General features: G+C 42.4%; 1 protein-coding gene across 2 annotated transcripts in view; it reads left to right on the forward strand.

The window, feature by feature from the left end:
- Positions 1-25,695, forward strand: part of tjp2a (tight junction protein 2a (zona occludens 2)) — a 37,468-nt gene that overhangs the window by 10,020 nt on the left and 1,753 nt on the right. Inside the window, exons 1-23 of one of the 2 annotated variants that reach the window (XM_083984120.1) lie at positions 2,003-2,278; positions 6,051-6,104; positions 10,093-10,217; positions 10,886-10,988; positions 11,801-12,593; positions 12,929-13,032; positions 14,455-14,608; positions 15,836-15,947; positions 16,831-16,961; positions 17,058-17,142; positions 17,286-17,436; positions 17,688-17,796; positions 18,721-18,940; positions 19,264-19,451; positions 19,556-19,651; positions 20,275-20,354; positions 20,439-20,649; positions 21,195-21,295; positions 21,460-21,684; positions 21,782-21,886; positions 22,997-23,203; positions 24,537-24,614; positions 25,595-25,680. In XM_083984120.1, the coding sequence (XP_083840246.1) occupies positions 2,219-2,278; positions 6,051-6,104; positions 10,093-10,217; positions 10,886-10,988; positions 11,801-12,593; positions 12,929-13,032; positions 14,455-14,608; positions 15,836-15,947; positions 16,831-16,961; positions 17,058-17,142; positions 17,286-17,436; positions 17,688-17,796; positions 18,721-18,940; positions 19,264-19,451; positions 19,556-19,651; positions 20,275-20,354; positions 20,439-20,649; positions 21,195-21,295; positions 21,460-21,684; positions 21,782-21,886; positions 22,997-23,203; positions 24,537-24,614; positions 25,595-25,680 (3,578 nt within the window). In that variant the 5' untranslated portion in view covers positions 2,003-2,218. Of the gene's footprint in view, positions 1-2,002; positions 2,279-6,050; positions 6,105-10,092; positions 10,218-10,885; positions 10,989-11,800; positions 12,594-12,928; positions 13,033-14,454; positions 14,609-15,835; positions 15,948-16,830; positions 16,962-17,057; positions 17,143-17,285; positions 17,437-17,687; positions 17,797-18,720; positions 18,941-19,263; positions 19,452-19,555; positions 19,652-20,274; positions 20,355-20,438; positions 20,650-21,194; positions 21,296-21,459; positions 21,685-21,781; positions 21,887-22,996; positions 23,204-24,536; positions 24,615-25,594; positions 25,681-25,695 lie in introns of those variants that run through there. The other variant, XM_083984121.1, reaches the window with a different exon arrangement.

Genomic DNA, 25,695 nt, shown 5'->3' on the forward strand with positions numbered 1-25,695 from the left:
GGATCTTGATATACAAAGTGTTGAGATCTATGACTTTATACTTTATAGGTTCTCACAGATGTAGGCTACGTAGGAGTGTTTGGCCTTGGCTGACGTATGCAGCCTACTGAGTGTCATTTAGGCTCTATTTAAACACAGTCTTATGTTGTCGCACACAAACTGTTAAATTAATCTTTCTGTAAAAAAGTTTCTGTTAGGGATTGTGCATTGTTTGTCAGTTGTTTAATTCAAAGAGTAATTTTCAGTCTTTGATGTTTGTATGTTTCTCCTTTGAAAGTTCTTTGAGTTTTACCCTCATGAAACTCTTTCATAACCCGATCATTGGATAAGATGAAAAATGCATGCATTCATCTTTTTTTTAGTAGATCTAAAAATAGTTGTTGTGCTGTAAACAAGACTGCTTCTCCCATGACACAATCGTTATTGTGAAAGTATGAGTCACTCTGTGTCTCCCGAACTTCTTTCCTGTTTCCTCATTTGAATACAACTATGCTTTAGTGACGCGTCCTGCATCCAGGAAGATGATTAACATGGGAGACATGTCATGTCCCAGGGACTTCATTGTTTTAATGACTTGGTTGCACAAATTATTCAGGCCAGTGAAGCTGTTTTGCATTTGGGCGGCCTATTTTAAGGTCTGTTTCTCATATTTCAGTTAATGTGAAATGTGCTCATTTGAACTAATTGACCTTAATTTTTCTTAAATAGTCATAATTTCATTCTCGCGTCATTGCTTTTCTGAAACTCCAAGATGTGGATAAAGTGTTTCACCAGCAGACGTTATTGTGTATCATTTGCTAAAATGGTGGTTATTGAAAGAAACAGTCACATTTTGGTGGTATTAGGGATTTTGGAAATTCTCAGGGTCAGCTGGCGTTCTTATTTCTTATTTGTGATTTGTGTTGTGCTGATAAAATACCAGATAAAGACAGGCTTGAATGGATAGTATTACCCCCACACATGCGCACACATATACTAGAACAAGAAAACAACAATAGGTTATTGTGGTCCAAGTGCACATGTCTAGTTTTTCCAGACCTTTGCTTCAGCTGCTCATGTATTAGAGCCTCACATATTTCACATAGCTCTAGTGGTGAACCACATACCTTGTTGTGCTTTTCTTCTGGTCTGTTACAATGAAAGGAAATCTCACAATCACAGCATGCAGTGCTAATTTAGACAACAGCATCTTCCAACTTTGTGGAAACATTTTGAGGGAGACACTGTTTTGCACGTGATGTGTATCTTTCTGCTTTTGTTTTGTTAAATAAAATCCATAATAGTAATTAATGGCTGTAAATGTAGCCTAAGTAAGAAAGATAAATCAAAAACGATCTACTTTGCTCTTTTATAAGTAGGCTATGGGCAGTTGCTTAAAACGAGGTTATGGATTTGAACTTTTGTGTGTGTGTGTGTGTGTGTGTGTGTGTGTGTGTGTGTGTGTGTGTGTGTGTGTGTGTGTGTGTGTGTGGCTCCGTGATGTGGGGGATGGAGGGGTTGGTGAGACTTATCAGTGCTATATTTTATATTTTATACAGTAGCCTACACTAAACTATCTTTGTTGTTTCCTTTGAAAGGCAGTTGGTCAAAGTATGGGCCACGTTAAATGATTTATACACACAAATTGCATTTCCCGTTGTTTCCCTCCGTTTACACGCTACATGCTTTTATCTTTTGTCTTTCTCAGAATTATGAACTGCAGTTTGCCGTATTAAGTCTGTTTTTGTGTGTCTGTCTGGGAGCCTCACAGCAGGCTTCCTAAAAATCAATGGGAGTTTTGGACTGATCCATCCCACCGGTATCAGAGGTGTAATCCCGTCTATACTTAAACATGTATGTAATGTTGTCAGTGGTTCTTTAATACTGATAACTAAGTAAGTTGTGTTTTAAATAAACCAGGGTGAGGTTATTTAATGTTCTGTCACTTCACTGGTATGAATCAAAGTTGATAAATTCAAATCCCCCCTCCCTCTCTTTTGGGACAGTCTGAGCTAAACAAGGAGTAGTCGGCGCTAATTTTTGCCCTGAAAGTCCACTCTTCATGTTTTATTCTGGAAAGTGCGTAATTTAACAACAAGAAGACGATACTTTTACACTTTTTACACTCGGAACTTTTCCATTTCGTCATATTATTGGTCTACATCCGACTGGAATATATTTAAGGACACAGTTTAGCTGGAAAACTTGAGTCCAAGTCCCGGACAGTTCAAAGTGCGTGATGCCAGTGAACGGAGGGGGGCTGCTCTCTCTGAGCAGATATGCCACTCAGTATTTCGCCGTAAGTACAAATACAGATACATTGAAACTATTCTACAAGACGTTATAAAGTAGCATTAACATACTCCTTTCACTGTGTTAAGTGTGTAACGTGGTAGTTTAGAGGGAAATAAGTTTATCCGGAGTCTCCCAGTTGAAGCCTGTTGCATCCTGCTGCACCTGCTGCTGTGGCTGAGCTAACGGGACAGCGACGGAGGAAACACGTACAAAGTTAATAAATCCTGCTTAAAATAGTGTTTTTCCGCGTGTAGCTACTCCTGCTGATATCTCGCGTTTTAATTACAGTAATTGTGTGGTTTCTTTACAGTTCGCTGTTTGTCTGATGGGCAAAATATTTGAGCTTCTTCTTCTTCTTTTTTATTTTTATTTGTTTTACTTAATTAATCTTCAGTACTTTTCTAAACGATAGTCACAGCGGTACCAGACTAAAGGCTGCACATGTCCAAACTTAGATAATGGCCTTTGTGCGTTGACGTGTTGTTGATCTTTTTTGTTTCTCACGTTGTAATGCAGCTCTGACACCAGTAGGGGGCAGACTAGTACAGGATTTCTGTTGTCAGCGCCCAGCAGTGATGAAAATGTTTTAGTATTCTTTATTTTTTGTACATTTCCTGGTGATATTAATATCATACATTTAAACTATTATACCTGGAGATCAGTATCTTAGAACGTGAACGCTCTTGTTTTTCTGTACAGTTTCCCTGAACATACTGGCTTTATTTTCTTTATTGTACTTTCACCTGCTGTGGTAATTGTGCCGTTTGTGTCTCAGGCAATAACACACAGAAACCCTAGTATTACCTAGGTCTGAAATAAGACATGCTTTCTTGATGGGCAGAAAATAGTGTTACAATAATTTTGATAAATCAGTGGTCATTGTCACAAATTCATGCTTCTACTCTCTGTAAGAGTTGCTGTAAATTGTATGTTGTTGGCTTTTGGATTGTCTTACAAAACAACACATTGAGAGACTTTACTTAGGAAGTTTATTGACGTATTATGGCTAAAAAAAATGGCAGTATTTGCAGCTCTACTAACTACAGAGACACAAACATCATATTCGGCATAAATATCACCACAAACATACAGCAATATAATGACATTTTCCCTGAAGGATTGTGTGGGAATGAAAGGGAAAATATTTAATAGACATGAAAATACAAAAGTACATGTATTTTTCTGCTCACTAACTCCTATCACCATCATTTCTCCATGCACCACTGAGAATCACTTATGAAACCAAAGAATTAGAAAACAAATAATTACTTGAATTTTGTATTGCGTTTGAATTTGAATGTCACTTGAAGGGGCTTTAATCTCTGTGTAGTTCACTCAGCTTTGACTAAAATCTACCCAGACATTCTGTGTTTCTGTAGTCTACCGTCTCTAAATAATTTGTTTTTCTAAGTCATGTCCTGGGAGGATGACCCAGTATTTCAACCTCCCTCCTCATTAGTTGAAATGTGCTTGTGTTTTGTTATGTAATGGCCCACACTCAGGAGACTTGGACTTATCCAGCAGGCCCTGCCTGTGAGCAGCCATCACAATCATATCACATCCTACAAGAAGGCGGTGTGATTTAGAACTGGTCCGGCCTTGGCAGAGCCACTTTCAGTGGCTGCTTCTGAGTAATTTATCTTCCATCCATGAGCTCGGGTTTCTTCTATTCATACTTTGCAGTGTTCACCTCTGCTGCAGTTTTTTTTTTTTAGTGTCTGGTGAAGTCGCAGCACTTCTTACAGGCGTGTTTTCTTCATCAATGCAGCTTAAGAGTATCGGTTTATGCATGGCTCTTAATCTGTCACTTGTGACAGAAAAAGGTTGTAAGATGAAATATAAGTTAGATATTTTGTGCTAAAAACAAAAATCCTCGTCTCTGTACTCCATAGGTAACATCTGCCCTGTTTTCAGTCACACAGTCCTCTTTGCTCTCTGCAGAGACTCTGCTGCTGCCACTGGTCATCTGGTTTTCCCTTGTAGGCCAGAAGATCAAAAAAAGTGGGTTATGATGGGTGAGCTTCCAGCCTGAGTCGTGCCCCCATTTCACTAAGCCTGGGCCCGAGATGTCAGCAACACACAGATTTACTAAAAAAACCTCTGCAACTTAAAATCCCGTCCATTGTGCTGTCAGTGACACAAAGTTGCACTCTGGTGGTTTTGTTGCAGATGCGTAAATCGTCTCTAAAGCTTCTGCAAGTGTCTGTTTATAAAGCTCGACATCTGAACAGGAATCAAACCAAAAAGAAAACGGTGTTGTGCGATTTGTTGTTGCATTTGTGGATGAACACTCAGGAGTTTAATCACCGCGTGCCTGCGCAGGAGTTGGTGTGTCTGTATGTTTACACTGCAGACGGTGGGATTTGTGCTGAATGTAGGCCAGCAGAATCCCTCTTACGTCAAAGGCAGGCAGGCGGGCAGATGCAGGGAGAGAGCTGCTGGTGGTTGTGCAGCTGTGGCCATGGAGGAGGCTGTGGCGCACATCAGTCTGCCACAGCACCGCTGGCGGTGAACAGGGAGAGACGCAGATAGGAAACAACGGAGAGTGCCAACGATGAAGACCGTCCTCAGCCTGCACAGGAAATGGGCCCACGCGGTCAAGACTATTCGCATCCTGCAGGGACTCGTGAGTGCAATTCTGCGATCGGGGCTTAGATTTGATCTCTGACTTGGGCAACTTGACCCAGATGGTGGTGTTAGGGATCTGAGTGCTTGTTTTTAATTTAGACCCAACTGGTTCTCCGAGGGATCTGAGTTAGTTTGTTTTGTTTCTTCTACAAAGTTGTGTTGAATTTTGTTGTGAAATTAGGAATCTGGAAGTGCAGAAAAGATGTAGCAACTGTAATGAAGTAAATACTTGGGGTGAAAATTAATAGAGGGTAGAAAATGATGCAAGGAGTCAGCATCAAAACTGAACTATGGTATTGTTAGGAGAATCTGTGGTGTGGTCCCTGGATTAGGATTTTGGAAATCATCTTTTCACCTGATTGTAAATGATCTCTGACAAAAGTTTGGTCTTAACTTCATTAGGACTGACTGGATTAGTTAATTTGTTGCTGATCAGTGGTCATTAGGTCATGTAGCAATGTGGTCATTTGTGAAGATAAATTTCCAAATTGTGGACAATAAAGATTATTGTTGTATTATTATTATTATTATCATTATTATTAATATTATTATTAAGAAGAAGTGTCAGCATTTCTAGTTTGTTTTTCTCTGCTTCATGTGGTTGGAAGTTTGATTTGCCGTTTTCAGACAGTAAAAGCAATTTCCAGACATTGTTTTGCCTTCTGGGACTCTTGTTAGTCTTGACAATTAATCAGGGGGAAAAAATGAAAAAGGGTAAATTGATATTGGAATTAATTGTTATATTTGCTGCCCTTACCCTTGCTGAGTCATCTTTTTTTGGGGGCTGTTAACTGTCCAGAGGTTTAACAGATGTGTATCTTCCGGTTGATTTAACCTGTTGATGGTTTCATTGAACCGTCAAAAGAAGAAGTGCTTTCACCCTGAAGTATCTCAAAGTGCTTTTTAAAGAAAGCCAGTGGATGTTCAAATGGCCTCATCAATATTTAATCAACAAGAGTCAGAAGTTTCTTAGTCAGACTTGTAAACAAGCGGGCAGAGGCCTGTCATTGTTCTACTGGGAACCCCCCGTTGCCTAAGAACAGCGTAGGCTAATGAACTGGCTCTGTCGTTACATCATGTAATACATTATTAATCTGTTCAGTCAAACGAAACCAACCACCGTGCTAATCTTTCCTTTCTTTCCACAGAACCCAGTCATGGAGGAGACTGTGTGGGAGCAGTACACCGTGACCCTGCAGAGGGTGAGTCCACCACATTTACAGTATGTGTGAAACAGGCATAAACCCAGGGTGGTATTTCCACTGGTTCTCAAGGTATTTGAATTACCGGCTTGACACATACCAGTCAGCAAAGAGCGCCCAGACATGTGTACATGTAGCAGACGCTCTTTTGTCGCCCGAATGAGAGCCAGGGAAAACGAAAATATCTGTAGGAAATGAGTCTTTGTTGGGCCACCTGGGACACATGAGTTATCCAGGGTCATAAATACCAGCACACCAATCTCATGTCATCCGTCATATTTCTGGAATTCTGAAGGTTTATTGTCTAATTAGTAATTACACAGTACACACACAACACATTCATTTAAAGGGATAGTTAAACATTTTGGCAAATTGGCCCATTGCCATAATCCCTATAGTTATAGCAGTAGGTTTGTTCCCTTTAATTGTCAGTGCAAGCTGTTTTTAGAATGGCGGAGCAGAGCCGCAAGCTCCTCGGAGCTATGCTACGAGTCTCATGGGATTTCTTGGTTTCCCTCATCAAACTCATCAAATACACAATCCAACAACTCCAAAACGCTCTTGTGGACAAGTTGTGACCTGCACATTCACCACGCTATGAGATAATAACAGAACGTTACAAGACAGAGTTGTTTTCAAGGTAAATTCATGCAAAACCGCTGATTCGCGTTTCCGTCAGGGGCAGTTTTTCGGCAAGCAGTCTCTGCATTTAAGTGCAGCCAACATTTGTGGCTCTGGAGAAGCTCACTGTTACAGGAAGTTCCCCAGAGACAGTTTTGAGTGGCATGTGTTTATATGCTTGTGTGTGTTGACAGAAAGCGATAGTTTCACAACACTGCAAGATACAGTCACAGGTTCACTTCAGACTGAACCGTTACAGGTGTGTCGGTGAGATAAGAACAAAGGCAGAGTGGGTGAGGTCTGAGTAAGGGAGGTGGAAGGTGGGGTTAGGACGTAGGGAAGGTGTTGTTGGAAACCCTGTCATCACTCTGTACCTCATTTTCAATCAGTCTTGAGAAAACTGTTTGGCAAAGTGACCACACCAGTCACTACGCCTGTCAGCGAGTTCAAGTTCTGAACCGTGTGAACTCGTTTGTTTGCCTGTGGACAAATTCTGTCACCACAGTGGTATCACAGCCATGCAAGATTGAGTCAGAAAACTTTACAGGTGTGTAGTTGCCATCAAAAATAAGACTGAGTTCAAAAATGGGTGTGATCTGACTTGACTATCATGTCAAAACAGACAGAGATCCAAACATTATGTACTTCACTCATCCCTTTAGATATTCAGTATGTCAACACAACAACTGACGTGTGGTGTGGCTGCTGGTAGGAACTAGTCAGAGAACATGGACACAAGAGGCTCAATTAGAATATTCCTCTTTAATCAATGTGCTAATCAAGCCACTGTTTGCAGACAAATTTTTCAAATTCCCTTTTATAAGGTGATCGACACTTTCAGCTGTTGGTATTTAACAGCGGCTTATACTTAGTGATAGGTTTAAACTCGTAGTACAGTAGACATATTCACTGGTTCAGTCGTGCTGCTGCTTCACATCTGTAATGCTTTAGATATGTTAAATTTGAATATGTCACGTTTGCAACACATCTGGCCCGTCAGCTAATTGAACCGGGCTCTACACTGTTTGCTGTTGTTTAACACGTGTGTGACTGTGCGAGCAGAGCAAACCAGTTGAGCTTAGGTAATCATTGTGATAAGCTCATTGTTTCGTGCTGCAGTTCGCCAGAGCCAGAAAAGCAGATTTAGAGCAAAAAGGTCTGCTGCTGCAGGCGTGTGACCCCGACCCCCAGCCCCTCCACAGCCAGCTGTCACACTGCCTCCACTTTTTATTCTCTTCTACCATTTGGCAAATTAGGTGCTCTCTTTAAATATGTCCTGTCTGCTGCTGCACAGCCCCAGACCCTCATGACAGCTACCATCACAACTGCTACAGTACATAACACCAGTGATGGGAATAATGGAGTTATAAAATAACGGTGCTACTTTTTTCAGTAACGAGTAATCAAAAAAAAGTTACTATTTCCCCCTTTATAACGCTGTTACCATTACGGACTATAATGCGCCGTTACTTGACTCAAGAAGTCCCGTTACAAAATAATACACTCGTTAAAATGTTTTAGTCCCATCAACTAGTCAGAAAAAAGCCATTTATCTGGAACTAACCAACTCACTCGGAGGGATACTGAGTGAGTTGGTTAGTTCCAGATAAACGGGAGGTTAGGGGGGCGAGTCCAAATAATTTGACATATTTGAGCATTTTATTAAAAAAAAGTAACACAGTGGTTACTTTTCCTGGTAATTGGTTACTTTTATAATGTAGCAGTTGCTAACTTACTTTTTGGAGAAAGTAACTACAAACTATAACTAATTACTTTTTTAAAAAGTAATGTGCCCAACACTGCATAACACACAAAATGTATCACATCCAATATTAAAACATCAGCATGTTGTTGATGGACACAAGATGGACAGAGAATACAGATGTAACTTGTTAAATGATACAAGTCAGTTAAAGTATATTTAAAATGGTAACACCACTGTCAGAGTGTGTGGTTGCAGCTTTGTCTGTGAATGTGTTTCATACTGAATGAAAGCAAGGACAAACACGAGTCTTTCAAGTCCTCCATGTTCAGAGGATTTCACAGTTTAATTGGCAAAGAAGAACTTGGTGTGATAAAAGTGTTTGTGGTTGGCACAGTGGAGTAGGTATTAGCACTGACACAGTAATATATGCAGTATGTGGACACATCTGGGGGAGAAGAGATTTGGCAATCTGCTGCTTTAACTTCCCACAGACTCTGGGAACTGGAAACATGCCTGACAGGTCTGATCTGACTGATGAGAAAAAAATACAGCCAACATCCAACTCTAAAGATACACTGTTTATTTTAAAAAACACACACAGATACAAACTGTTCCACACCATTAAATCCCATCATCTCTGCTTCAGCTCCGGCGGAAACAATAACGTAACGCAGTGGCAGGTTTTCCTTGGCCTTGACTGTTTCTGCTGTCACATCGAAGCCCATTTTGCGCCGCTGTGGTTATTTTCTTGTCGAGAAACTCTGTGTCTGTTTTCCCAGCGGGAGATGGAGAATTCACAGGCCTCTTGGGCTCATAAGACCTTTTCAAAATTCAGATAATGTCAGACATGCTGTACCGTCGAGCTCAAATCAAAGCTCAGCTTGAAAAGTTGACATTTTGAGGACATCTGACAGTGACGATCCATTTCCCTTTTTTCTGTGTGATAATTATTTAATCCGTCTTTTAATATTTTTTATGGTTTCTAATATTATTTCGCAGTGAAAGAGCCTTTATATGTGCTCCTTCATCTCGCCTGCGTCTCTCTCTCTGCTTGCACTTTCTCCCTCCCTCTGCCTCCACGGCCATCTGCTAGAGACAGAGGGAAGTGGTGAATATTGTGTGTGGTGGTTTTTTTTAAGTACAGATGGAAGGGAGGGGATAAAGAGAGGGGGTCATCAAATCTCTGTCCTAATCTCATCTGTGAAAACTGGAGCAGGTAGAATCACACAGAAATGTGTCTACATTTCCAAAGGGTTCAAAAGCAGTTATATGTAGATTATAATCATAGCTGGAAAAGAAAAGTTTAGTACATGCCAACATGCACAAACACACATGCACTCGATGCTGATAAACCCCAGAATATTATCAAGCTAAGGATTAGCATCGTTGTTAAACACACACTCCAGATGAAGCTACAGAAGACGGACACAGACACTGAAGAGGAATATATGACTCCAGTCAATGCAACTGTAATTACAATCAGTGTGATCTGACACACACCACAGGGATTACAGGACTCTCGCTCTCTCTATCTCTCTCACACACACACACATACAGTATATACACACACACACACACACACACACAGAGGCAGAGATAAACCGTCACCGTGACACAGAATAGACCCCACATGATTTACATGATTTCTCTCTTTGTTCTCAGGATCCAAAGATGGGCTTTGGCATCGCCGTGTCGGGGGGGCGGGACAACCCCAACGAGGAGAGTGGCGAGACGTCCATCGTGGTGTCTGACGTCCTACAGGGCGGACCTGGTGACGGCCTGTTGTTGTATGTACTGTTGTTGAAATTCATTTCATAGTTACATACATAAATGCAACTCACATACTTTTAGTCTGGACACATTTACTTTTATGCTCTTTGTAGATATTCTTGCTGCATTTATGGACACAGTTGCACCTTAATTATCTCTGTCTGCATTATATAATGAGCGACAGGAAACACTAGGCATTTTCTGTCACTACTGGATTTGGACTGAACAGACATTTCTCTCAGTTTCCTTCATTGTCCAAAACGCAATGTTTTATAACAGAATTCAATATGAGATTAATTATCCAAGTCACACAAACTCTAAGAAAACAAAGTTGTTATTTTAATCAATCAGTAAAGCAGTTGTGACTTTCACATTAATTCATTTCACAAAGTTCAACTTAATCCCATAAATTCTATGCATCAAAAACACAGATTGTTTGAAATCTAACCAGGATCATTTTCTGGCTCAAAGGATTTCTTTGGCTTCTTGCAGCCTCATTGAGCCTCCAAGCAAAAGAGGCACAGTCATTATTGTTTATTTGTCATTTTAGATTTATCTGAATGAGGAAAATGCATTTACAAAGATTACGTCCTCATTGTTGGAGTGACCATTCACATGTAACCTGAAATAACTCTGAGTTCAGCTCATCAAGGTCACATCACTGTGTGTGTGTGTGTTTGTGTAGTGAGAATGACCGGGTGGTGCAGGTGAACGCCATCCCCATGGACGGGGCCATCCACTCCTTTGCAGTCCAGACCCTCAGGAAGTGTGGCAAAGTGGCAAAGATTGTAAGTAAATCATAAATAATGTGCAATGTGATCATGAAGTTTTGTTGTTATTCACTTGTTTGATTTGATTTAATTCACCATTAAAAACCTGACTGCAGTTAATTTTGAAAAAAAAAAAAAAAAATCTTACAGAAAATATTTTTGCTCTTGGCCAAGATGGAAAACATCTGATCTGTTTTTAGTGATTAGGAAAATCCAACCTGACTCAAATAAAGAGTCATATTGTTACTGTTTGTTTGAGGTCCGATGCATTCTTACTCTTCTGCCTTCTTCTTTAATGACTGAATGGCCCCTGAGAGGAGAATTAGCATCACCTGCTGCTAATCCAGATGAACAGTGGCTGCATTCATTTATATTTTCTTTTGACATTATTGCTTTAGTTGGATGGAAAATGATCTTTCTACTTTTAAGTCAAAGCCAAAAACTCAGAATAGAAAGACAGAGAAATGAGTGATTCTTTTGGAGGAGGTGCTCTTTGGTACAGGGGTGATAAATTGCAGAAAAAAAAAAAAAAAAAAAAAAAAAAGATGGCCAAGGCGCTTTTATGGTCCAAAAGATAAAAAGCCTTTATTTGAAATGGCTACATAGTTAAAGGTTAAAAACTGCACCTGAGCCACATAGCTATCTGCCGCTTTAACTATGTAGCCACTTCCAATAAAGGCTTTTTAACTTTTGAACGATCTTCTTTTTTTGCTCCAAAAACTCAATATTTTGTAATATATGCAAGAAATCTATAAAGGAGGATGTTATAGTTTGTGACGGTGACCTCTTGTGTTTTAATGGAAACCTTGTTTGTCTGTGTTCACCCACAGACAGTGAAGAGGCCCAGGAAGGTCCCGGTCAATATGATGAACCGCCCGCCATCCCCCGATGACAGAGTCTTCAACAACGACTACAACGATGACTACAACTACGATCAGGACCGCCGCAGCGTGTACAGCGCCCGGAGCGGGCGCGATCACAGCCTGGAGAGGGAGCGAGGCGGCGGAGGCTACACGGATTCCGGCTACCAAACACGTGAGCGTGATTACGACAGGGACTATGACCGGCGGGAACGAGGCAGGAGCACGGAGCGAGACCTGAGCCCAGACCGGCCATACAGGAGGGACGGCAGCAGAGGGCGCACTTTAGACAGAGAGCACAGCCCCGACCGCCGCTACAAGAGTGAGCACGCGCTCGACCGGGAGTACAGCCCGGACAGGAAGTACCGAAGCGAGCGCGCCTTAGATCGGGACCACAGCCCCGACCGCCGCTACCGCAGCGAGCGCACCCTCGACCGGGAGTACAGCCCGGACAGACGCTACCGCAGCGAGCGGACGCTGGACCGCACCAGCCCTGACGCACGCTACGGGCGCGACAGTCACAGCCCAGGAAGAGGCCGCGGTCGTGACCACAGCGCCGAACGGGGGCGGGAACGCATCCCCAGCGACCCGCGGAAGTACGAGGAGCCAATGAAGCGAAGCGGGAGCAGGGATCGCCTGGACCGCTCGCCGTCACCTGCGCCCATGCCCATGCCCATCCCTGTGGCCCGGCCCGCCTGGAGGGACTTGGACCCCCTGGAGAAACCGCTCAATGTGCTGCTCCTGAAGCACCGGCCCAACGAAGGTGAGGAACTTTAATTTCAACCGCACAGACATGAGTGAAAAAGTGACATTAACAAGACACAGAAACAAGAACTAAGTCACTTTTATGAAAGGATAGCGAGTTAAGTTTTGTGCTGATACAGTTTTATGTGCTCAAAGATTGATGCTCTCCTGCTTCAGCAAATCCTTGTTTTAAAAACAACATCCTAACCTCTAACCATAACCTTTAATGTGGAGGTGAGACTCCCTTTCCACCAAATCAGAGAGCAGTCAGGTAGAATAAATGTAGTTTTTATAACCTGTATTGATACGACACAAAAGTTATGTTTTGTTTGTTTTTTTCTTCCCTTCTTTCAGAGTACGGCCTTCGTCTGGGCAGTCAGCTCTTCATCAAGGAGATGACCAGCACAGGACTTGCCAGCAGAGATGGGAACCTGCAGGAAGGAGACATTATACTGAAGGTAGTGTCGACATAGTTCCTGTGTAGAGCAGTGACATACTAGTGGATGCTAAAGGTTTATTTAAGGTTTTAAGAAGCTCATTTGCCTGACCAATAGTTCAGGAGATATTCAATTCACACTGATGTAAAATGAAATAAAGCAGAATAAACCTTGCATTTTATATGCTGCAAATATTTTAGGATTTTGTTGATCACCAGTTCCATCAAATCAATCAATCGATGACCCTGTGGTTTCATTCAGATTGAGTCGTCTGGATTTAGTTTGTCCATCAGTTCCAACCTTGTAAATATGATAGGAACATGGACACATGGACATCAGGATGACCTTATTTGACCAGAATTTTGTGGCCAAAGGTGATCCATATGATCAGAGTAGGGGGGGTTATGTGACCCTATGAGCAAGCAAAGGAGTGAGTGTTGCTCATCACGCTCACTGTTTCTCTGAAGTGTGACATACATGTCATGTTGTGTCCGTCTGTCTATCAATCTGCTCTGCACTGTTTTATTACAGCAATAAACCTACACACAACAAACAGCATGTGTGTGTGTATGTGTCCGTCCAGTGTGTCGGGCTGACGTCAATATTTAATATTACATCCATTTTTACTATTAACTTAATACTACAAACATGATTAACATCACCCCACCACAGGCGTAAGCTCTCAGCAGTTGCTATCATGACTGGCAATCACTGAGCTCATCATCCATCAGCTCAACCCGAGCCACATCCCTCCGTCCTGATCACTCACTGTCTCTGTGTTAAAGGGATAGTTCAACATTTTGGAAAATTGGCCCATTGCCATAATCCCTATAGTTTTAGGAGTAGGTTCGTTACCTTTAATTGTCGGTGCAAGCTATTTTTAGAACGGCGGAGCAGAGTCACAAGCTGCCCAGAGCTACGCTACGGAGGCTCATTGGATTTCTTGGTTTCCCTCATCAAACTCATCAAATACACAATCCAACAACTCCAAAACGCTCTTGTGGACAAGTTGTTTTCGAGGTAAATTCGTGCAAAACCGCTGCTGTGCGTTCCCGTCGGAGGCAGTTTTTCGGCAAGCAGTCTCTGCATTTGCAACAACTCTGTCTGGTAACGTTCCGTTATTATCTCATAGCGTGGTGAATGTGCAGGTCACAACTTGTCCACCAGAGCGCTTTGGAGTTGTTGGGATTGTGTATTTGATGAGTTTGATGAGGGAAACCAAGAAATCCCATTAGCCTCCATAGCGCAGCTCACGGCTCTGCTCCGCCATTCTAAAAAATAGCTTGCACCGACAATTAAAGGTAACAAACCTTCTCCAAAGACTATTGGGATTATGGCAATGGGCCTATTTTCCAAAATGTTGAACTATCCCTTTTACAAAACAGTTGTGACCTCATGATGCTTCTTCGATAAACATCTGACCGCCTCCTCTGTCTCTGTCAGATCAACGGGACGGTGACAGAAAACCTGTCCCTCAGCGACGCCGGGAAGCTGATCGAGAAGTCTCGCGGAAAGCTGCAGCTGGTGGTGCAGAGAGACAAACAGCAGGTGCTGATCCGAGTCCCCCCGATGGTCGACAGTGACTCGGAGCTCGATGGTGAGAGACAATCGAAACTGAAAAGCAGCAGGTCCTATCCTGTGTAAAGGCACACCTGACGAGTGGCAAATCATCCACATATATACACCCCACTGCATGTAAAACTTCATATGAATCAACTGTGGAAATGTTGTTGTTGTTGTTGATGTTGCTGTATTTGTCCATCAAATCTGTTTTCCCTTCATAAAATAAAGGTTTTACTCACTCACCAGTTTTTAGTTTTGATTTAAATATTTCATTTGTACAAATATCTTTACAAAGCAGGGAAACACACAGAGGTAACAACAGACTCACAACCATTTTTCCTCTTCCTCCACCATCATGATCACTCACTCTTTTATACCTGTTTTTAATGTCACATGACTACACGGTGTGCTGTGATTGGTCGGAACCAATCTAGATAAGTGGTGTGAGTGGATTGTTCACTGACCAAATGTTTGTAGGGAGGGGGTAATAGCCGGAAGACTTGTGACCCACTTTGTCTGGGTTTTGGACTGTGTGTGTGTGGGTACATGTGTGTGTCTGTACGTGTGTGTCTGCATGTGTGAAAGTGCCCACTCGCCTTTGGCAGGGTGATCTAATCCCCCATCATAATCCTGCTATTGAATTTGACAGAATTTCATTATGTTAAGGTTTGCGCCGCTGTAGCCGTCTGCTTTCTGCCATCCATGATCCGTTTCTGTGAAGATCTCTGGATCTGACTGTGTGTGTGTGTGTGTGTGTGTGTGAGAGAGTGTGTGACAGTTTCCACCTTAGTCAGAACCTCAAGTGTTTCTGCTTCATTTCCCTCTTGAGTGGTATCGCACTGCACTCTTGTTGTGCACAGAAAAGCAGGCTTGCCCCCTTTTCTTGTAAATACCAAAGTTTAATCAGCGTTGAGTTTCATCGTTCCTTGTAAATGATGACAATTTTTTTGGAGCTGGTAGTGAATTTAAGCAGCAGCAACAGACTCAGATGTGAGTCATGATCTGACCTTCATATGTCCAGGTGTGTTTTTCTGCTCTCATGACCTGTGGGCACTTTGAGTCATGTAAATCCCATATTACGTCATTTAAAAAATTACGTCATTTTACACCTCTATTTGTGTTTCATTATTATTTCCTTTTTTGTTTTGTTTTTATTGCCCGTCCCTAAAGATGTAACAAAACCAAAAGACCCACCCACTCCCATATTTATGGTCTTTTGCTGGATCAGAGCGGTTACAATATATTTGTTGTTGTGTTGTAGATATCTCAGAGATTGAGTCCTACCGCTCCTACTCGCCACAGGAAGACAGGCGAGGCCACCACTCTGACTTGTCGTCCCACTCCTCCAATGAGAGGCTTAGAGAGAAGCCCAGGTAAGTTTCCGTTAAAACCTTCAGTTCCTTACTAGGACGTAGCTGTGTTTAGGAACTACAGAAATCTACAGAAGTTTAAATTTCCCCCTGAATTACCTGCTGAAATATCCTCTTTAATATGATTTTATAAAATAGAGCTCACAATATGCCGAATTTGCTTAACCGAACTGTCAACATTATGTTTAGATGATGAAAGCCACAAAAGAACTGATTCCAGCTTCAGTGATGTTATTATCTGCACGTTGTTAAATACAGCAGAAAAAATCAGGATAATGCAGGATTATGTTGATTTATGCTTCATGAAGCTCAGTCAGTCCATCATACTAAATTAAATTAAAACAATTCCAGCGGTGACATTTTTTTTTTAGGGGGGATTTCTCTGCATTGGTTGGGCCTGGGCCTCATATGAGTCTCCAGGATCTCTCAATAGAAATTAGAAACCCTAATTACGTCTGTTAAAATGTTAACATTTCTACACATGACTTCTCAGTAGCTGTGTAGCTTATCATTACATTGTAGTAGAGTAGAGTAGAGTAGAGTAGAGTAGAGTAGAGTAGAGTAGAGTACGGGTAGGACAATGCCCATCTGCCTTTATTTTGATCTAAACAACACACGTACCAAGTACTCAGCACCGGCTCCGTTGTACTTTCTGCTACAGTGGGACCACATTTTTCTATGATGACGCAGATGCATGCACACATGCGCACACACACCTAACCCTCATGCATATAATGCATCTTAACCATCACAAGCATGTGTGAAGCTCCGCCCCAAACCCAGAGGAAACCAAGCCCACACACAGGGTGAAAAAAAACAAAAACATGCATGCAGTTGCAGCTGGTTAGTCAACATATTCTGATTCCTGTATTTGTGTTCCTCCCAGAGAGGAGCCACCCAACCGGCTGGCGAAAATGGGCGCCATGCCAACACCATTCAGACCTCCTGACAGAGCAGTTGAAGACACGCCCCCTTTACAGGCAGAGAGGGAGGAGCCGCGAGCAGAAACGCCACCAGGTGAACACGGCTCTCCTTCTGCGTGAACGAGCCTCCAGTTCTGCACCAGTTGACTTTAAATCACTAACATGTTGGTTCACTGTTCTGCTTCTGTAGCTCCAGTTGTCACTCCAGCCCCAAAGGTTCACGCTCCTCCCAAGGTGCCACTGAAGCCAAGCCTGGAGGACCAGGACATTTATGGGTCAGTACATCACCAGTTATTCACCGTCCAGACTGAACACACATCTGTTTGTCCAGCTTGCTCTGGGTTCTTACTCTATACAACTGTATAGTGACCTGTTTTTTCTTTTCTTTTCTGACTGAATTGTTGTTGGCACGGTTCAGCCCGAACACAGTGATGGTGCGCTTCCAGAAAGGTGACAGCGTGGGCCTCAGGCTGGCGGGGGGAAATGACGTGGGCATCTTCATCGCCGGCGTTCAGGAGGACAGCGCTGCTGAGCAGGAGGGACTCCGCACTGGAGACCAGATCATGAAGGTGAGACATGCTAGTGGTCATTTTCAACAGTTAAAGTCAATAAATCATTTACCTTACTGCAACTCTTGTCAGACAGTGAAAGTCATAATCATTATTAGTCTGTAATGTATTTATATGACAGAAGACAACAGCTACATGGCACACAGAAACCACCGCTTTGTGAATTGATTAACTGTTATGTTTTATCACATGTGACTGTTGTGAGTAATCTGGTGTGTGTTTCTCATCTCTGTCTGTTTTGTGTGATTCAGGTGAACAGCACAGACTTCAGAGGGATGGTGCGGGAGGATGCTGTGCTCTACCTCCTGGAGATGCCCAAGGGAGAGACTGTTACCATTCTTGCTCAGAGTAAACCTGAAGGTACCGTGCTTTATACAGAATGGCTGCTAATAAATAATTATGTTAATTTGGACAGTCTGCCTTTTCAATAAAAGGGGTTAACCTATGAAACACTTTACCCACTCACCTGAAACTGGAGACTGACACAAACTCGTTTAACAGAGGACTAAAAGCATGGTTAAAAGCAAAACAACAATGCTCACATGTATAAATATGGACTTTTTTTATTGTTACTACTTTTACTGTTACGATCATGATTCTGTTTACTCAATCTCCTCTCGTTGATCTTGTGCTCTGTATTTTTTAGTATGTTACTGTCATGATGTAGTGTCATGCACTTGGTTTTATCTTATCTAATACTGTTGATAATATATTCTGTATTTTTAGATTAGCCGCCTATGGACTGGTGTTGAAAATTAGCACTTGTGCTATACACACTCAAGCAAAGCATCTGGTCTGTCCACTGGAACAGTCTTAATGTATTTGTGATGTCCATATCAAATAAATAAACATAACATAAAATGGTTCTAAATTAAAGTTTACACAGCCACAAACACAGTGAAACTTCTGCTGTGCTAAAATACTCCAGCTGCACATTAAAGACGACAAACACCAGTGTGTTTGGGTAACTTGATAATGGTAAAACAAAAAAAGTTATGGATGGATTTCATCTGCACGCACCGCTTCACTGGTGGGTTTCAATAATAACAACAACAACAGCTATATTCATTCATGCATCATAGATAGATGGATAGATGGATAGATGGATGGATAGATGGATAGATGGATGGATAGATAGATAGATAGATAGATAGATAGATAGATAGATAGATAGATAGATAGATAGATAGATAGATAGATAGATAGATAGATAGATAGATAGATAGATAGATGCCTCATGATCCAGAATGATGACAACGTTTTCTCATGTGTTGTGTCTTTCAGTGTACAAGGACATTTTAGCGTCTGGCAGAGGCGACTCTTTCTTCATCAGGACGCACTTTGAGTATGAGAAGGAAGCTCCACAGAGCCTTCCCTTCTCCAGAGGAGAGATCTTCAAAGTGACGGACACGCTTTACGACGGCAAGCTGGGAAACTGGCTGGCAATCCGCACTGACAAGGACAACCAGCTGCTGGAGAAAGGAATCATTCCCAACAAGAGCAGGTGAGTGTTAAAACTGACAGTTTTCATTTTCACATGTGAGTAACATTGCGGGAAATGAATTGAAACAGAGACGACTGAGAAGAAACAAAAGTTTTTATAGATTCTTTCACATGAAAACTAGTCAGAAACTGAAGCCACTGCAGAGCTGAAGAACCAGCCAGGCTGTGGTGTTAGAGGAGATCAGACTCTCCAGGCTTCATTCACTGTCTTAGTAGCATCTGATCAACAGCACCATTAACAGTCATTAACAGCGTCTTAAATTGGGACATGATCACATGAAGCATGACGGTGACCGAGGCTCCTTTTTTCACTCGGTCTCACAGAGCAGAGCAAATGTCCAACGTCCAGAATGCAGCTCGGGCGGCGTCGGGCAACGACAGAGGAGACTTCTGGAGGCTCAGAGGTCAGAGAGCAGCCAAGAAGAAAGATCTCCGCAAGAGCAGGGAGGACCTGAGCGCCGCCCCCGTTAGCACGCGCTTTCCTGCCTACGAGAGAGTGGTGCTACGTGAAGGTACCAGATAAATGAACCATCAGCCACTGCACAGTGATTGTTGCTGTGTTGTGTTTTTCCTGGAGGTCTGTGATTGAATGTGCTGTGTTTAATGTTTTCTTCAGCTGGGTTCAGGAGGCCTGTGGTCATATTTGGGCCCATTTCTGATGCAGTCAATGATAAACTGGCCAATGAAATGCCCAACGACTTTGTCGTCGCCAGTAAGTGCTTACAACTTCACTTTTTTTTGTTGTTGTTCTTTTTGTTTCCCTAGTGTTTGTTTTATTTTTTACAACACAAAGGTGCCAGTAGCATTACAAGTTACATTTTTGTGTCAAATTGTTTTGTAGGAAAAGACATCACTGATATCAAAAGAAAACTAAACTAAACACAAATTGTACATGTTGTTAACAAGTAATCATTATATTTAATACAAAGCCACAAGATTAAATGAAAAAAAAAATACAATACAATACAAACCCACTAAAAGTTCATTATTGTGGCAGGAGACATTAGATTAAAGTTGGATAAGGTTCAGAAACCAAGCTCTCAGCATTTCCAAAAACAAACATCACACTGTTTGACAAGAGAACCATTCACAGCACATGATTTTTTCTTTCCATTTTATGAAGTAAAAAAAAAAAAGTCCTCCCAACTTTCGACTTACTGTTGATTTCTAACTCACATTCGTGAACCTGCTGCGATTGCTGTAGGTTCATCCTGATACAATCTGAAACTGAGTTAAAAATTCAACACCACAATTCATCATCACTTGAAATGTTCAAATGATTCTTTGGGCTGGAGCCAATAAAAGCAGCTCATTGATCATGAACCCTGTTTTCAGAAACGGAGCCTAAGGACGCAGGAAGTGAGAAATCTTCTGGAGTGGTGAGACTCAACACCATTCGCCAGATCATTGAACAGGTATGATACCACAGGAGCAGCTGCAGCTTAGTGACGACCCTGGTTCACCATCTAACGTTTGACCTCTTCCTGTTGTTTCCTCAGGACCGCCACGCCCTCCTGGACGTGACTCCCAAAGCCGTGGACACGTTGAACTACACCCAGTGGTATCCCATCGTCGTCTTCCTGAACCCAGACAGCAAACAGGGCGTCAAGGCCATGAGGAACCGCCTCCTGCCGGGCTCCAGCCGCAGCGCACGCAAACTCTACGAGCAGTCGGTGAAGCTGAGGAAGACCTGCACACACCTCTTCACCGGTGGGTTTCAATGTGGCTGCTGCAACAACAACAGTTATATCCATGCTGCATCTCAATTAATTACTACAGTATGGTGCCGTGCATTGGTAAATCAAGATTCTACAATTAATGAATCTTCTGCATTTAAACAAACATACACAAGTATTGTTGCGACGCATTTTCATGTTAACCTTTTATGCTCATACTGATTAGATGTATGTTTATATCTGATTCACAATGTGCAGCACCACTGTTTATAGACATTTAATTAGGATAAAGAAGAAAACAAGCAATAAAATAGAATAGAATATAAATAGAATAGGTATAAAGTATAAATAATAACAACATCCTCGGTAGATTAACGTACACAAAGCACTGTTAGACTCAGCAAACCACGGTGTAAACAAACCTCTCATTCCAAAACACAATTTCAACTCTATCAACAGAAAGTTGGAATAATCAGCTGAGGAGGAAAACAGAAATCCAATCTATAGGACACACTGTTGTTGAGTCAACAATGTCGACTCAGCCTAACTCGTTGCTCTTCATTCTGTCTCTGTGTTCAGCCACGGTCGACCTGAACTCGGCCAATGACGCGTGGTACGGCAGCGTGAAAGACAGCATCAGGGAGCAACAGGACAGAGCTGTGTGGGTGTGTGAGGGCAAGGTGAGTCTCATTTTCTGTGCGACATATTATCATCTTTACTGTCACAGATCGTTTATTTACAGGCAGCTTCTCCAGTCACTTTATCAGACTATGAAAATAACAGTGTTGCTATGATGCGGTTGCTATAGATCTTTTCTCCCTCTCTGTCACCTTCCTCCCCTCAGCTCGACGGCTCAGAGGAGGACCTGGATCTCCACGACGACCGCATGTCCTACCTGTCAGCGATGAGCGCCGACTACCTGAGCATGGACAGCCGTCTGACCAGCGACTACGACGACACGGCCGACGAGGGCGGAGCCTACACGGACAACGAGCTGGACGAGCCGATGGACGAGCATCACCCCGTGTCGGCCATCAGCCGGTCATCAGAGCCCGTGCTGCCGGAGGAGGTGGGACCGTCCACAGCACCACGTTCACCTGTCATCCATTATAAGTGTGTGTGTGTGTGATCTGACTCTGTGTGTGTGTGTGTGTGTGTGTGTGTAGAAGCTTCACCCTGAACCGCGTGCTCGTATGAGGAGAGCAGGGAGCAGAGAGGTGCTGAACAGGGAGCCCAGCCCTCCACCTTCATTCGTCCCTGAGCCCCCGAAGGTGAGAATAGCTCAAGTTTCAAGTTTCAATACTTTATTGCCATGTCAACAACATTGTTGATTGGGATTTGTTTCAGTGGGCTTCACACACTGACATGAAAGCACAAACATACACCCAATACGATACATGATAAAATCCGAGTAAAGTGCATAAATAAATAAAGGTAGTAATAAATAGATAATCAATAAATATAGCACATTAAAACCCTGCCCCCCTAATGAACCATGGTATTTAAAATAATATTTCTAAGGTGTTGAGGAGTCTGACAGCTTGTGGGTATGTACTGTTCTGGAGTCGGGTTGTTCTGGATTTTATGCTCCTCAGTCTTTTTTGTGAGGGTTAAAAAAGTAAAAAAAAAAGCAGTTAGCTGGGTGGGAGGGGTCTTTTAAAATCTTAACACCTTTCTTCTGCAGTCTGGCCTTGTAGATCTCAGATGTGGAGCTCACATCCAGATGCAGTGCGTACCACCTTGTTCAGCTCCTTCATCTTCTGAAATACTCCTTTGATGCATTCAACCACAATGTGTCAACTTGAGAAAGGGAACTTGAAGAAGTATTGATTTGAAATGTAAAAAAAAAAACTTGTACTTTGGAAAGTGTTGCTTCTGTTGCAGAGTTATTATTGTCGATATGTTAGAGTTCTGGTGTCTGAATTGTTCTTTTCAGTTCTGAACTCACAGAAAAACCCATGTGCAGAGGCTATAGTCCTCGCTGCAGTGGCCAGTCCAGCCATCCAGTTTAATTCAGGGTTCCCACGCGTCCTGCGAAACCTGGAAAATGGTTGACCAGTTTACCAGTCATGGAAAACACATGGAAAAAGTAAAATGTCAGACAAAGTTTGTACTTTGTCTGTAGCATTTTTCAAAAAGTGAGAGATGCAGTCAAAGAGATGACACAGTCTGAAAATCTTAAGCTGTGTATTAGTGAGGATACTTTTGATATTTTTGTTACCCTTGACTGTTTCTTTCTGTGGTGGACGTGGCTGGATGTCTGGACTGTGCTGAGGCTGCAGCTCGCTGGTGTGAGGACGTGTTTTAACCTGAAGGAGCCGGATGCAGGAGCAGATCCTCCTCACAAAAACCATAATATCCTGCCCGCTGTCCTCCAACAGGTGCGGACTCAGACACGGACTGACTCGTCGCGCAGCTACGACTCCCACTCCAGCAGCACCATCAGCAGCGACGCAGTAGGTGTTAACAAGCCGCTGCCTCCTCCCGTGGCCATGAAGCCCACCATCCCCCGTCTGAGCCATCCTCCAGAGGAGCAGAGCCCGGAGAGGGAGGGGGAGGACCCGGCCAGCAAATCCTTCCTGGGAAAAGTTAGAAACACTCTTTCTCTCTCTCTCTCTCTTTGCTTTTCCATAACTGACAAAATCTCTTCAGTTTTTGACATATTTCTGGCTCTTGCATCATTTAGAATCTATGACTCAGTTAATAATTCATTTTTATTTCATTTTCTTCTTCTCTGACTTTCATTGCTTCTAATATGAAATAGAAAATGGGTGACCAGGTAACTGAACGTGTCATCTTTCATGTTCCTCCAACCCATCATTACTCTGTATCCATGGTGACACTGTCCTGTGATCTTCATGTCATCAAACTTCATTGACTGATTGATTGCAACCTTTATTTATCCCTGTAGGGAGATTCAGGTGTCTGGAACAGTTAAAAAAGGAGAGGCAGAAGACATTTAAAAGTCATTTAAAAGAAAGATAATTGGTTAAGAAACATACAAAGACAAAAAAAACAACCTGTTAAAGACAAATATACAAAGACAAATGCTGAACTGGTGTAAACAGTGCTGTACATGTATAGATATGAATTGATGTTGTGGTGGAAGGTGGTCTGTGCTTATGTTTGTGAGTATATGTTGTTGTTTTTTTAATACTTAATTTTGATGTTTTCAATTATGTAAAAACAGTACAACTTATTCCCATAGGCAAAGTAGTATACATAATTAAAACAAACAAATAAATAATAATTCAATTAAATGAAAAAATTATAATAATTAAAACCATTAGTTATGTTAGTGCATTGCCACGTGCAATGTAGCATGACACCCTCAGCAATAGCACATTTGAAACAGATATTTGAAATTGTGGGATTATACCGGTGTCATTTTTAAGGGGTGAGGTAAAGCTGGTGAAGAAAATTGTAGTTGACCAGGCATTTATAGTGGCAAATAAGCTATTCGTTTGTGAGTATATGTGCGTGTCTGTGAGCATGTGTATGTGTTGGTCTGTTGGTCTGAAACATGAGAGAGAGAGAGAGTTAAAGCACAGAAATAAACATGCGGAAAACGGATGCTAAAGTTTAAGGGGGGGGGGGGACAAAGGGATGAGAGAAGAGAGAAAACAAACAACAACAGTCTTCAGTTAATAAATCAGTTTGATTTCATTTTCTCCTCCTCTGACTCTCATTGCTTCTAATCTGAACTAGAAAACGTGTGACCAGGTAACTGAACGTGTCATCTTGAATGTTCTTCAAACACATCATCACTCAGCGTCCATGGTGACACTGTCCTGTGATCTTCACGTCATCACACTTCATTTAACAGTCACTTCCTGATGCATCGCGCCTTGTGGACGTATGATAACTGTTACCATGGAGTCAATCAGACCAGAAGTTAACACCAGTTCTGTTTCCTCCCAGATTAAAGCGTTTGAGAAGATGGACCACCTGGCCCGGGCCCAGAGGATGCTGGAGCTGCAGGAGGCAGAGAACGCTCGGGTCAGTGCTGATGCTCTTAGTTATTTGTTTGTTTGTTTGTTTGTTTTAAAAGGGACAGTGCACGGCTCTCAGCCGTACCAAAATTAGCTCCAGATGAATTTCATCTGAGGTCCCTGGGCAGGGAACAGAAAACATATCTGCTAAGACAAACACAAAACAGCATCTTCAGTGACAACAACAACTACAGCAGTGCAGTTTGACATGATTAAAGATAACGGTGACAACAATCACAATGATGACAACAATAACAACAAGATTACACTTCAGTCAAAGTCCAGTGTTTGAATGTTTGATTAATAGGTTGATTTCAGCCATGATTTCATCTTGGTTTTATTTCAGTAGACGCTGACAGATGAAACTAAATGTTTGGGAGTGTTTCTGCAGCAGCAGACTGACTGCTGGCTCCGCCCTCGTCCCTCTTGTGGACTCAAAACAAACGCCACATTAGTTTTGTTCACCGAGCAGCACTCACAAATAATCTTTTAAGCCGTGTCCTTTAAGAATGTTAAACCCACGCTGACATGCACATGTGTCCAGTTCATATGTGCACAATGTATAAAAAACACATTATCACCTCAGTCAGCCGAGCTTTCAGATACATGTCAGAGCTGAATGAGCTCCAGATTTGGTCCATTAGAGAGAGGGGAGTTCAGGAGCAGTACACAGCCAGAACTGACCTCAGTTCAGCTGCTGCAGAAACACTCGCAGCCTCTTTTGGTTTGTGTCAATCAGTGATTCTCAAATATTCTCAGACCAAGGACGTGACCGCTGAAACAAAACTCCCAGACCACCTGACTCCCTGTGGTCCTGTGGTTATTTACAGACACATACAGTATCATATCTAAATATGAAACGTCCTCTTTGAGAGGAAGTAGACTTCAGGAGAATCTGGTGGAGGGTTTGTTTGTTTTTGTTCTTTAGTTTTTGCTCTGACATATCTGGCTCTTGATCTCTTACAAATATGTTCTCTACTCTCACAGCTGGAAATTGCCCAGAAGCACCCGGACATCTACGCCATCCCAGTGAAGCTGCCAAAACCCAACCTCAACCGTCCTCAGCCAATCGGGTGAGAGCATCGCTC

The sequence above is a fragment of the Trachurus trachurus genome (genome assembly GCF_905171665.1).
Source record: "Trachurus trachurus genome assembly, chromosome: 12".
NCBI lineage: Eukaryota > Metazoa > Chordata > Actinopteri > Carangiformes > Carangidae > Trachurus > Trachurus trachurus.